General features: G+C 43.1%; 1 protein-coding gene across 3 annotated transcripts in view; it reads right to left on the bottom strand.

The window, feature by feature from the left end:
* The window catches only part of HS1BP3 (HCLS1 binding protein 3), a 74,767-nt gene that overhangs the window by 56,532 nt on the left and 5,334 nt on the right, over window positions 1–12,901 (bottom strand). For all 3 annotated transcript variants that reach the window (XM_045011567.1, XM_045011569.1, XM_045011568.1), the window contains exon 2: window positions 9,443–9,608. In XM_045011567.1, coding sequence (XP_044867502.1) covers window positions 9,443–9,608 — 166 coding nt within the window. The remainder of the gene's footprint in view (window positions 1–9,442; window positions 9,609–12,901) is intronic.

The following is a 12,901-nucleotide window of genomic DNA, read 5'->3' as shown; positions in this document are numbered from 1 at the left end:
CCCATCATTGCCTTATGTGAGCAGAGCCCACCAAAGGTTCCTACCAGTGGCAAGCAGAGGCCAGAGCCCAGCCGCAGTTCTGGTCATCTGAGAAGCAGCCAAAGCAAAGTTGGAGCTGGTCCCAGCCATAGCACCCGGTAGGCAAAGAAAAGCAGCAGTTGGTTTCACCCACAGGTCACAGCTTCTAGCAGCAGAGTGAGAGCAACAGAGTGCACTAAAGCGAGAGCAGAGGAATTTGTAGCAACAGTCTGTGTCAGCTTAGCGACTCGGGTGAGGTCTGCCTGTCCTAGGTGCTGAAATCAATAAAGCAGGAGGGCTGGTAGAGCCCCAGAGCTGTCTACAAAACAGGGATTCTGATTTTCCTGAACTCTTGGAATCACAAACGGTAAGTGTGGAAGCTGGGGAACCATGAACTGAGAGTGGGAGGCTGGAAGGCAGAACAAACTGCATCAGTCATTCAGGGTCCAATTGTTTGTGACGGTGACTTATGCACCCTGGGGTAAATGGTGGTGGAAGGTGAGAAATTGTAAATATTTGTCCCAGTCAACCTAGCCTTTCCCTTTTCTCCTCCACACCCTCCCCTCCCCCACAATGAAGTTTGTTTGTTTAAACGTCTGTGCTTGCAAGCGGGTACAGATTTGCCTAGCAAAGGTACTCAGAATGGTTATAGGTAGTGATCACTTGGTGGACATTCGAGCCAAAAATTAAGAAACTGCAGAGAATCCCCTAAAATAAGGACCTGTCCCTTGTTGCTGCCTAAGGCCGCTGGTAGAAGGGTTACACTTTACCGGCAGAACTCCTCCTTCTGTTGGCATATGTTGCATCTACACTGGGGGCTGTGGCATAGGTTCTGCAGTATAGACAGAGTAGGGACAGAAGTTTCCTTGTTTCTTCTCCACAAGAACAGATATTGCTCTTCAATGATGTGCACAATATGTCAAATGTAGAATTAATTGTAATGAGTAGCAAGTTAATTTATTAAACTAATATGAAAGAGCAACTAATTCACAGAACTGCCCCCCCCCAATATTATACTCAAATTCAAAACTGAGCATTGGGATGAGACAAAAAAAAACTTAATTACTTTTTTTCTCTTCACCCCAGACAATGTCAATCTTCCTATGCAAACCAAATGTACACATTTTTCATAAATCTCAATTTGTGTTTAATTACACTATTGAATTTAGAGCAAATGTGCACCCTTGTACAATGTTACTAATTAAACCACTGAAAATCCCTGTGGGCTTCCCACAACAACCAACCATAATGTGCAATACAGCACACAGAATGTACTAAATACTCTATCCCAAGCATATTAATTTGCTACCTGAAAGTCTGCATGTTATTACACCATACAAAATAATCTGAGACAGTGGTTAAGTGCCCTCTGCTGGAATAGTCTATCATGTACCAAACTCATAATTAAATATCTTTTTTTATTCTAGCAAATAAATAAAAATCAATACTATGAATCTGTAATATGTGGTTCAAATGATTTTTTCCTATTACCTATGATTCTTCTAGGCCCCGATTCTGCAAACACTTATACAAGTGCTTAACTTTACTCATGCGAGTAGTATCCTTTGGCCAGATTCTCAGATGGTGTAAACTGGCATAACTGGCTTAAATAGAATTATACTAATTCACACCATCTAAGACTCTGGCTAATCAACTTCAAAGAGACTACTCATGTGAATAAAACTAAGCAAAAACGTATTTGCATGACAGGGGTCCTATTTACAACATTCATTCTGAAAAGACAGCATGCACTTTAGGAAGAAGGATTTTGTTGCTAGAAACACATAAATACATTTATCAGGAATAAAAACATGCTGAAATAGCTGGAAGAGTCAGAAAACTGCCCGGAAGTTCAAGGTGGAGACTGAAACTTTGGCTCCAACCCTACAAGTGATACACATGAGGAATCCCAGTGAAGTCATCAAGATGTATGTGAAGTTAAGTACCGCCCCCCGGTCCCCGCTACTGTGAGAAGCTAATTTAAAGAGCCTGTGTGGGCAGTTAATTGAATAAAATGCATTTGGGCCTGATAAAAGGCCTTCAGGGCTCAGTTTCAGGGAATTGTTCTCAGAGAAACCACCTCTCCAAAACAGAGGAACTCCCAGAGACCACAGGCCACAAGGAGGGGGGCTGTGCAACCCTGAGCCCAAAGGGAGAGACTTCTGGCCAGAGAGCCCAGGACTGAAACTACAAGCCCCAAGAAGGAGGAGGGCTGGGCAGCCCGATCCCACGGGGACAGACCTTATTTCAAGGTTATTTGGCTTTAATAAAGTAGTACCCCAGTCAGGGGAATTTTGTCTTACATCCCCCTTTAGGGGTGTGGAGTTGTTAAGGGGCCCTGAAGCAGGGAGTGCCTGCAGGGCCTCATTAGGTCAGCAGAGGGCACTAGAGGACAGGCACACACCACAACAAAGCCCTTGTCCCAAACTCATGCTCTTGTGCTTTTTGTTCACAAGGATTTCAGAGTGCAGAAGACATGGTGTATCCTTAGCTCACTGCCCAACAGCTTTCTGAGTACTACTCTTCATTTTATAGTATTTTACAGTATGCACATTTGAACTGTGTTTTCCATTTTTAAAAAGCACTTCTTCATACTACAGGGAAATGGAGGCCTGGCATTGTGGCCTTTGAATTGAAACAATTGCAGCCTTTGAAAGGACACAAGAGAAAACAAACAAACAATCTCTTTTGACAGAGATTTCAGTCCCAGGTTGCAAAGTCAAGCACTCAAAAGATAAGAAGTTAAGATGTAATTAAGGTTGTCCCTGCAATCTTGTGCCTCAGTATTATGATACAGTTACATGTTCACATGCTATATTTTCCATCCTGCCTCATTAAGTGCAAATAGGATGAGGCTCAATATTTCTTTTCAGCAACATGTGGCCCCACGTCTTATTTACTGCACACCAACCAACTGCTGCACTGAGTGTGGAATTGTTTTATTACCCCAGGGGCTTTTCAGCTGCATTTATCACCTAGTATTTGAGTGCTCCACAAACGATGAACTTATCTTCATAACATCCCTCTAAAGTGGGGAAATATTATCCCCCATTCACAGATGGGATACCAAGTCACAAGGAGATCTTTAGGCCAAAATTTGCATGCATGCACAGATAAAATATACATACAGAGAGAGAGACAGAGAACGATTAGTGCAGGGGCATGCGTGCCGAAGGCGGCACGTGAGCTGATTTTCAGTGGCACTCACACTATCCAGGTCCTGGCCACCGGTCCAGGGGGCTCTGCATTTTAATTTAATTTTAAATTAAGCTTCTTAAATATTTTAAAAACCTTATTTACTTTACATACACCAATAGTTTAGTTATAGAGTTATAGAAAGAGACCATCTAAAAACATTAAAATGTATGACTGGCACGCAAAACCTTAAATTAGAGTGAATAAATGAAGACTCGTCCCACCACTTCTGAAAGGTTGCCGACCCCTGTATTAGTGTGTGTGGTGCACACATAATAAAGCTGCATTTTGTATGTAAGAGAACAAGACAGTAAGGGCAGGGTTATTTTAGCATTTAATAAACTTCATCAGCAAATTAAATTGTGAACTAATAAGTAATTACACTGAGTATTAGGCTGATACATAACACAAAACGTCAATGGCTGGGTGCGTTCTAAAAAGAGAGTGGGCAGTGGAGGACTTACTTCTGAAAAGACCAGGTGTGAGCACTAGAAACACATTTGAGATAAGAGAAGCCGGTGTATCACCGTCCCAGAAAATAGCAGTTTGTGTGCAATAATTAAGCTTTACCTTCTCAATGGCAGCTACGATTCAGTTTTAAAAATAAAGCAACTCCATTGTTTCTATATACTGAGAACATTCCGAACTTTAAAAGGAAACACAGCTGAGTTTTTCTTTAGTTTAGCAAGTGTGACCCCAAGGTTAATGCTTATCTACAGCCCACACTACAATCTGCAGTGCTTTACAAATGGAAGTGTTTAAATAACTTCAGATTCACAAAGACTCTGATTTGAAGACTCATCTTGGAAGCGAACTGTTCGTGCTGATACTCAATATGAACACTGCATTTTAAATGTACTGATACCAAATGCTATGCAAACGCACACACATGCAAACTGCAGGTTAATAGGTAAAGCTATATTGTTCAAATCAAAGAAATGGCAGGGCTAGAGTATTTCACGTTTGTAAGTGAAATAGGTCTTTTGATTATATGCACACAGTATATCTTGTAGAACAAGTCAATAAAAAACTGTTACCCCACTGTCACAGTTCAGGGCATCTGCACCAATCCCTCTGTGGTCCTCTGAAGGACCCACTCTAGGCTGACTGCTTCTGTCTTGAGCAGAGACCCGCATATCTCTCCCTCCCAACCAGGGGTTTTACAAGGATGCGCAGTTCACTGCCTACAATATGATATTCCCAGCAAGCCACACTGCCAAAACAGGCCAGTGTCTGCGCTTTGCTTTCTCTTCAAAGCAGTGTACTTCCTGCAGTTAGAGTTCTTTCTAAGCAAGTACATTTATTGTTAAGGTGGAAGCATTACAGAGAAAACATATTAAAAACAATAAAAGAACCTGCAAACATGCTAAAAAGCTTATCAGAGGTCACCCCAACTCCTGCCTCGGGCTCTGGTAGATATCATTCCTTCAAAACCCACAACTGGGTGATAAGTTCATAACTGTCTCAGATTCAGAACCAGAACTACCATGAATAGTTCAGTCTTTCATTTATATAGCTTGGGTCTTTGATCTTGCCCTCATGGAGCTGTGATCAGAAGATAACAGCCTCCTCCCCATGATGTAGCTTCAAAAAGCTGGGGGTTTGCATAATTGGAGGTGGGGAATTTGCATTCACCTCCCCCTAGATATTCCCCAGGAAAACCACTTAATTTTTGTTCCAAAAGTTCATTCTTGTCTGGCACATTGTTCCATATAGAACCCCAGGTCTCACATCTCTCCCTTTGAGAGGTTACATACAAACCTGGCCCACAATAATACATAAGCCATTCATTTACTACAATGGACCCCAAAGATACTTAAACTTAATTCAATATGATCTCCCATGGATATGACGGAAAACTGACATCTCTGTTATGCATGCCGCCGCCACCTCCACCCCGTTGCCCATTCCATCGCTAAAAAAATCACAACCATCCACTATCTCTTCATATCTCTCTCCCTCCAGTTCTTGGTTCTCACAGAGACTTGCACCCCTCCATCTGACACTGCAGCTGCACTCTCTTATAGAGGCCTCTTCTTCTCTCACAGGCCCCACCTTACATCAGATGGTGGTGGGAATGTAGGGCTTCTCCTCTCCTGTTTCTGCTGCTTCCAAACCTTCTCTCTTCCCCTTTCTCACTGTTTCTCCCCCCTCCATGTCACTGTCATCTACCATTGCCCAACTCCTCGCCGTCAGCCTTCTTCTCAGATTTTGATTCCTTGCTCTCTCTCTCTCGCTCTCCCCCTCTCCTCACAATCTCCCACACTCATCCTTGGTGACTTCAACCCCATGCTGATGAGCCATCCAACCCCCTATCTGTATGTTTCCTCGCCCACACCTCTTAATTTGACCTGTAGTTCTTGTTCAGCTCTCTCTCACTCACAAAAAGGGCTCTTCACTCAACATAGTCTTTACCAGTCTCTGCCCTCTTTCGCTAAGGTCCACCTCTCTGACCATCACCTAATCTCTTTCAACATCTCCCATCAGCCCTTTCCCTCACGCCCGGCCACTCAGCCTTTCTGTGCCTTCCAGTCTATCAGCGTTGATGACTTCTCATTTGCTCTCAGCCCTCCCTCCCTAGTCTCTTCCACTGATATTGTTATCGATTCTCTCCATGCTTCACTCTCCTCCACCCTTGAGTCTTTTGCCTCTCTCTCCCATTGCAAGTGTAACCCACACACCTCCTGGGTGTGGTGTTCTGTCCCCTCTAATGGCACCAAGACCACTTAGAGAGAGAGATTAATGAGTCTGCTCTACAGCCTTAGCTAACAGCTATATGACTTTTAGCTCATGCAGTAGAATCATAGAAGATTAGGATTGGAAGAGGCCTCAGGAGGTCAATGTAGTCCAACCCCCTGCTCAAAGCAGGCCCAATCCCAAAGAAATCATCCCAGCCAGGGCTTTGTCAAGCCAGACCTTAAAAACCTCTAAGGATGGAGATTGCACCACCTCCCTAGGTAACCCATTCCAGTGCTTCACCACCCTTCCAATGAAATAGTGTTTCCTAATATCCAACCTAGAACTCCCCCACTGCAAATTGAAACCAATGCTCCTTGTTCTGTCATCTGCCACCACTGAGAACAGCTGAGCTCCATCCTCTTTGGAACCCTCCTTCAGGTAGTTGAAGGCTGCTATTAAATCCCCCCTCACTCTTCTCTTCTGCAGATTAAACAAGCCCAGTTCCCTCAGCCTCTCCTCGTAAATCATGTGCCCCAGCCCCCTGATCAATTTTGTTGTCCTCTGTTGGACTTTCCAATTTGTCCATATCCTTTCTGTAGTGGGGAGCCCAAAGATGGACGCAATACTCCAGATGTGACCTCACCAGTGCTGAATAGAGGGGAATAATCACTTCCCTCAATCCGCTGGCAATGCTCCTACTAATGCAGCCCAATATGCCATTAGCCTTCTTGGCACAAGGGCACACTGCTGAGTCATATCCACCTTCTCATCCACTGTAATCCCCAGGTCACTTTCTGCAGAACTGCTGTTTAGCCAGTCGGTCCCCAGCCTGTAGCTACGCATGGGATTCTTTCGTCTTAAGTGCAGGACTCTGCACTTGTCCTTGTTGAACCTCATCAGATTTCTTTTGACCCAATCCTCTAATTTGTCTAGGTCACTCTGAACCCTATCCCTACCCTCCAGCATAGCTACCTCTCCCCTCAGCCTAGTGTCATCTGCGAACTTGCTGAGGGTGCAATCCATCCCATCATCCAGATCATTAATAAAGATGTTGAACAAAACCAGCCCCAGGACCAACTCCTGGGGTACTCCGCTTGATACCAGCTGCCAACTAGACATCAAGCCGTTGATCACTACCTGTTGAGCCCGACAATCTAGCCAGCTTTCTATCCACCTTATAGTCTATTCATCCAATCCATACTTTTTTAACTTGCTGGCGAGAATACTGTGGGAGACCGTATCAAAAGCTTTGCTAAAATCCAGATATGTCACGTCCACTGCTTTCCCCATATCCACAGAGCCAGTTATCTCATCATAGAAGTAGAGGCTCATGCATTTAAGCTCCAGAGATCCCAGGTTCGATCCCGCCCGCCGACAACCAGGGTGTATCAGCGTTACAAAAGGGTTTTCCCTGCCAACCCGACATCTGTTTCCTCTGCTCCTGCTCTCGTGCTGCAGAGCGTCTCTGGCAGAAATCCTGAAACCAGTTGACTTCCTCCATGACTAATTCATTCGTCTCTTTCAGTTCTGCCATCTTCTGAACTATGCAACTCTACTTCTCCAACTCAACTGAATATCACACCTGCAATCCCAGCTGCTGTTCACGCCTTTGACTCACTTCTCAAACCCTTCCCTCCTCCAGCCTCTACTTCTCCCTCTCACGGGATCTTAACATTTTCTGCCAAGAGAAAACTGACAATATACAATGTGACCTTCTCCTGCCCTTTGGCTCACTCCTTTTCCACCATCCCCTCCTACAACTCTCTCCGCCTTCCCTCTGGTCAGATGTTTGGGAGGCGCTCCTCACAAACATGTACAAAGCCACCTCATTATCCTTCTTCAAAACCTTCTCAAAACTCTTCTTTGCCATGATGTCTACAAAAAAACTTGACAATGGTTAGACTGCTGGTGTGCCGAGACCACTGCCTGTCATGCTGACCCATAATGTTTCATCTTACTCCTCTGCCTGTCCTATACTTAGATTGTCAGCTCCGTGGAGCAGGAACCATCTTTTTGTTCTGTGTCTGTACAGTATCTAGCACAATGGAGTCCTAGTCTACGACTATGTCCAAGGTGCTATGGTAATACAAATAACAACAGTAAACCAATGTGAAGCACATACCCTACCACCCTACAAACTCAAGGTTTAAAATTACTTCCACATGCTCAAACTATTTTCCAACAAAGTCAGGGACAACTGAGGAAAACATATTTCATAGGATAAAATTCCATTCCTATAAATCAGGTTTACTTTATGACTTCCCCAGGAAGGGTGAAATGCCAGGATGACTAACAATAAACAGGGAATTAGACCAATCTCACCGTAGGGTACATATTAAATTCAAGAAATCACATTATTACTTAGCAAGAATAGCTTGGGGAGCATAGGTAGCCTCAGAAGATGTTGAAGATAAGATGGGAAATCTCTGTGCTCCATGACTTATGTGGAGATAATATTCATCTACTTTTGTAAAGTGCTTTGAAATGTTTGGCTGAAAAGCACAATTATAGATCATAGAATCATAGAATATCAGGGTTGGAAGGGACCTCAGGAGGTCATCTAGTCCAACCCCCTGCTCAAAGCAGGACCAATCCCCAACTAAATCATCCCAGCCAGGGCTTCGTCAAGCCTGACCTTAAAAACCTCTAAGGAAGGAGATTCTACCACCTCCCTCGGTAACCCATTCCAGTGCTTCACCACCCTCCTAGTGAAAAAGTTGTTCCTAATATCCAACCTAAACCTTCCCCACTGCAACTTGAGACCATTACTTCTTATTCTGTCATCTGCTACCACTGAGAACAGTCTAGATCCATCCTCTTTGGAACCCCCTCTCAGGTAGTTGAAAGAAGCTATCAAATCCCCCCTCATTCTTCTCTTCTGCAGACTAAACAATCCCAGTTCCCTCAGCCTCTCCTCATAAGTCATGTGCTTCAGCCCCTTAATCATTTTTGTTGCCCTCCGCTGGACTCTTTCCAATTTTTCCACATTCTTTTTGTAGTGTGGGGCCCAAAACTGGACACAGTACTCCAGATGAGGCCTCACCAATGCCAAATAGAGGGGAATGATCACATCCCTCGATCTGCTGGCAATGCCCCTACTTAGACAGCCCAAAATGCCATTAGCCTTCTTGATAACAAGGGCACACTGTTGACTCATATTCAGCTTCTCGTCCACTGTAACCCCTAGGTCCTTTTCTGCAGAACTGCTGCCTACCCATTCGGTCCCTAGTCTGTAGCAGTGCATGGGATTCTTCCGTCTTAAGTGCAGGACTCCGCACTTGTCCTTGCTGAACCTCATTAGATTTCTTTTGGCCCAATCCTCTAATTTGTCTAGGTCCCTCTGTATCCTATCCCTACCCTCCAGCGTATCTAGCAAAGTATTGCAAAGTTTTGTTATTTCTGTAACAGCCCAGACTATACTGTCATACTAAAGATTATGAATATGATCAAACATGTAGTGTTACAACAGTATAAGAATAATGAACGCTGACAGAGGGGGAAAAAAACCAAAAGATTTCTTTATCAAACACAGCATTGATTAACTACTTACCATAAACTGAACCACATCTTCAGGTTTATGTTTTGCTGATTTGAATGCAGCCAGTCGGGTAACAGCTACAATGTGATATTCCACATGGCCGGACATCATCTTCCCACGGATTTCCTGGTACTTTGGCACTGACAAATCTATCCCTGTGTGAGCATTCTGAACTTGCCTACAAACAGAAACAAAAAGTCGGTTCAAATATAGTCAGCACTGACACAAACACCTTTACTGATTGCCTCAAAGAACACTTGATCAAAGGTCCACTGAATTCAATGAAAAGACTTCCATTTTAATAGGCTTTGGAGCTGAAATTAAATTTAGTCCTTAAACCATTGCTATTTAGTGAAAATATGACACCATCAACTATGCTATGAAAGAAATAACAAATGTTGCTTATGTAATATATAAGTATTTAAAGTAGCACTGACTATACTAAGCTTAACAAGATAGACTGCAAAACCTATACAATTCAGCATCAAGACTGAAAAGTATTTTGCATTCATTTTTAATCGCAAACTTTAAATTTGCTGCAGCCAAAATAAACTTCTCCAATAGGTTGCGAACCTCCACAGGATTTTAGCCTAAGGGTCATATTTTCAAAGGTATTTAGGTGCGTAAAGATGCAGGTCAGCATCTAACTCCCATTTCAGAAGCACCTAAGTCCCATTTAAATATATATTAAATGTAAATTTCCACTTTATACTATTTGAGGTTATCTGTAAAAAGGTTAATCATCCTCTGTTCTGCTGAGAAATTCCTTCTATTGTACCTTGTATTATTCTGTTTCTTATTTAAAATGTATGCACCCTTTGCAAGGAACAGCAACACCTATTAACCAAAGCAAAACCACTTTTCATAGCATTCAAATCACTACAAACAGGTCTACCGATTTTCACGGCCACATTGCCTAAATGTGCACAAATGAACTACCTGCCATTTGCTCACCTTCTGCATGCCCCACTCACAGATGAGATGGAGAAAGGACCATCAGCCTCAGCCTCTTTGGCTAAAGTGTCATTGCCGGCTTTGAACCCTCAGATATCTTAGAACACTTTTTCTTTACAAACACCACGGGGGCCAAAGCAACCAAAATTATTATTGCTGCAAAGGTTGTTTGTTGCCACGGTGAATTACAGGAGTGGATCTCCAGGCCTGATCCTCCTCTCTGGTATACACATAACTTCCACTGACTACTGTTGAAATTATTTATTATTTATGCAGGATATTATCATGACACTAATTTAACCATAAATTCCTTTATTGGATCCAAAGGCCAATTGCTCTAAACAGGCATAAAAAGCCCAAATAATAAGCAAAAATTAATATGCAATTTACTGCATCCAAACAGTAGCAAAACATTTATAAGAATTTGATCAAGATACTTACAAAAGAGCTAAGCCCAGTGGTGCTTAGACCCAACATGGTCAAGCAGGCGGTAGTAATGAACCTTTTAAGAGTTTACTTTTTATACCCCTTAACAAACAGGCGATGTCATTGCCAATTACTGACTTCAGCTAAAAACCAATTCGAGACAGTTCACTTTTATTTCCAGTCTTAATCCAGGCAAGATTTACAACAGTGTTTCTTCCTCAGCCCTTCCCTCCCTATTTCTTCCCCTCTTCTTGCTCACCAACAGTTCTTAGATAACACTGGTATGTGGGGTGGGAAAGCCCACTATGGCTCTTTTTACAACAAATTCTCTTTGTCTTATTTAAAGCCTCTGCAGTGATCCCTATCAGTCAGAGCCCTTCTTTTTAGAAATTTCCCCTTTTTTCATTAGTGATTCTTTGAACCAGACATCCTCCCTACTTCATTCCTTCTCGCCTTATAACTCATTACTTTCATGGCCTTTCTTTATAACACATATTCCTTTAACCAACTTGAGCTAACTTTCATTCTCTAATTTTATATTTATTCTACAACTACAGTGAAAGTTACTCATATTCTGGGGCAGGAGAATAGGAGCCCTGGATTTTATACCTCGAGGTATAAGCAGAGCTGCATCTGGCTAAAATTCACAAGACCTATGCAACACTCAGTCCTCAGGCAAAGTCCACAGTAACAGCTGAAGGTTAAATCCTGGCCTTACTGAAGTTGATGGGAGCTTTGCCACTAACTTCAAGGGGCCAGGATTTCACCTGGAGAGTTCTGCCTGAGTAAGGAGGGAATAAGGAACACGGAGAGAAAAAACAGGCATCTGCTTGAAAGCAGGGAAAGCCTGAGACACAATGTGAACATGTGCTTGAGAGCCAAAGAGAGAATCAGATTCTAAGGTTTTGTCTTTACAGATAAAAAAAGGTGTGTTGTTATCATGGGATAACTAACGTGCACCAGCTATGGAGGCAAAGCACTGTAGTTTTACCATGGCAACTAGGGAAGGTCAACCACGGGTGGGGAGTACAGCGCTGACCTCACCTAGCTACCTGGCAGTCAAACTTGTGCCTTGTCTCTACTAAGATTTTTCAGTGACATAACTATTGCACAATAGCTATCTCACTGTAAAACACACACCCAAGCTATGTCTACACTTTAAATTGTGCAGCTGCACCGCGGTACCGCTTCAGTGTAGACACTCACTCCAGTGATGGGAAGGATTTTCCCCTCACTGTATTTAATCCACTCTCCGAAAGGCAGTAATTAGGTCAACAGAAAAATTCTTCCGTCAGCCTAGCACTGTCTACACCAAGGGTTAGGTTGGCTTGGATGTGGTTATGTGGATTCTTCACGCTGAGTTGATCTAATTTTCTAGTGTAGACCAGACACACACACACCTCCCTTTCAGCAATGAAGACGAAGCCTCAACTGTGCAGTTCGTCAGCCAGCCCATTCCCTTTCTGACAGCTTGGGGCCGTGTCTTTACATGGGGTCCACAAATCAGAAAGCCAGACCTACTGACAAGTTAGTGTTTTGATCGAGCTTGGGCCTGCAGAAGAACTGGATTACACATTGCTTGGTAGGTTTTAAAACAACAGCTGTGTCTGGGACTTGCAAACTTGGCCTCTGTTTTAAGTATGGCCATGTGTTTGGAAACAGGTCACATTTTATAGTTCTTTTTGCTTCTTTCCAAGTGTCTCCCTCCCTCTTATTACACTGATCGATTTACGTGCTTCAGAGGTTTCTTCAGATCACTGGAATCGTGCAGTAGCTCATGAAGTGAACTAGGCAGCTGAGATGAAGAAGAGCATTGAGAACTACCAGCTAATCAGAAACTGATTCAAACTTCAGCTGGGCTGATGCTAGATATTATTAATATAAGTTGTTTATTCCCAGGTAAAAGAAACTCGCCTTCCAAATAGAACCACAGTGACCATCTTGAGTTACCACGGCACCTTTTTCAAATGCAAATAGGAGCAGTGAGGATACCAGGCATGCACCTGACATAAAAGACGTTCCAATTCACTTTCCAATAAGAGTATCGTTCCTCTTCCTGTTCTAATCATTGTACATTGTTGCCGTGCTTAG

This window comes from Mauremys mutica, chromosome 3 (assembly GCF_020497125.1).
Source record: "Mauremys mutica isolate MM-2020 ecotype Southern chromosome 3, ASM2049712v1, whole genome shotgun sequence".
NCBI classification, from domain to species: Eukaryota; Metazoa; Chordata; order Testudines; family Geoemydidae; genus Mauremys; species Mauremys mutica.
Note: the sequence above shows the minus strand (reverse complement) of the source record. Positions and strands in the feature narration are given on the sequence as shown.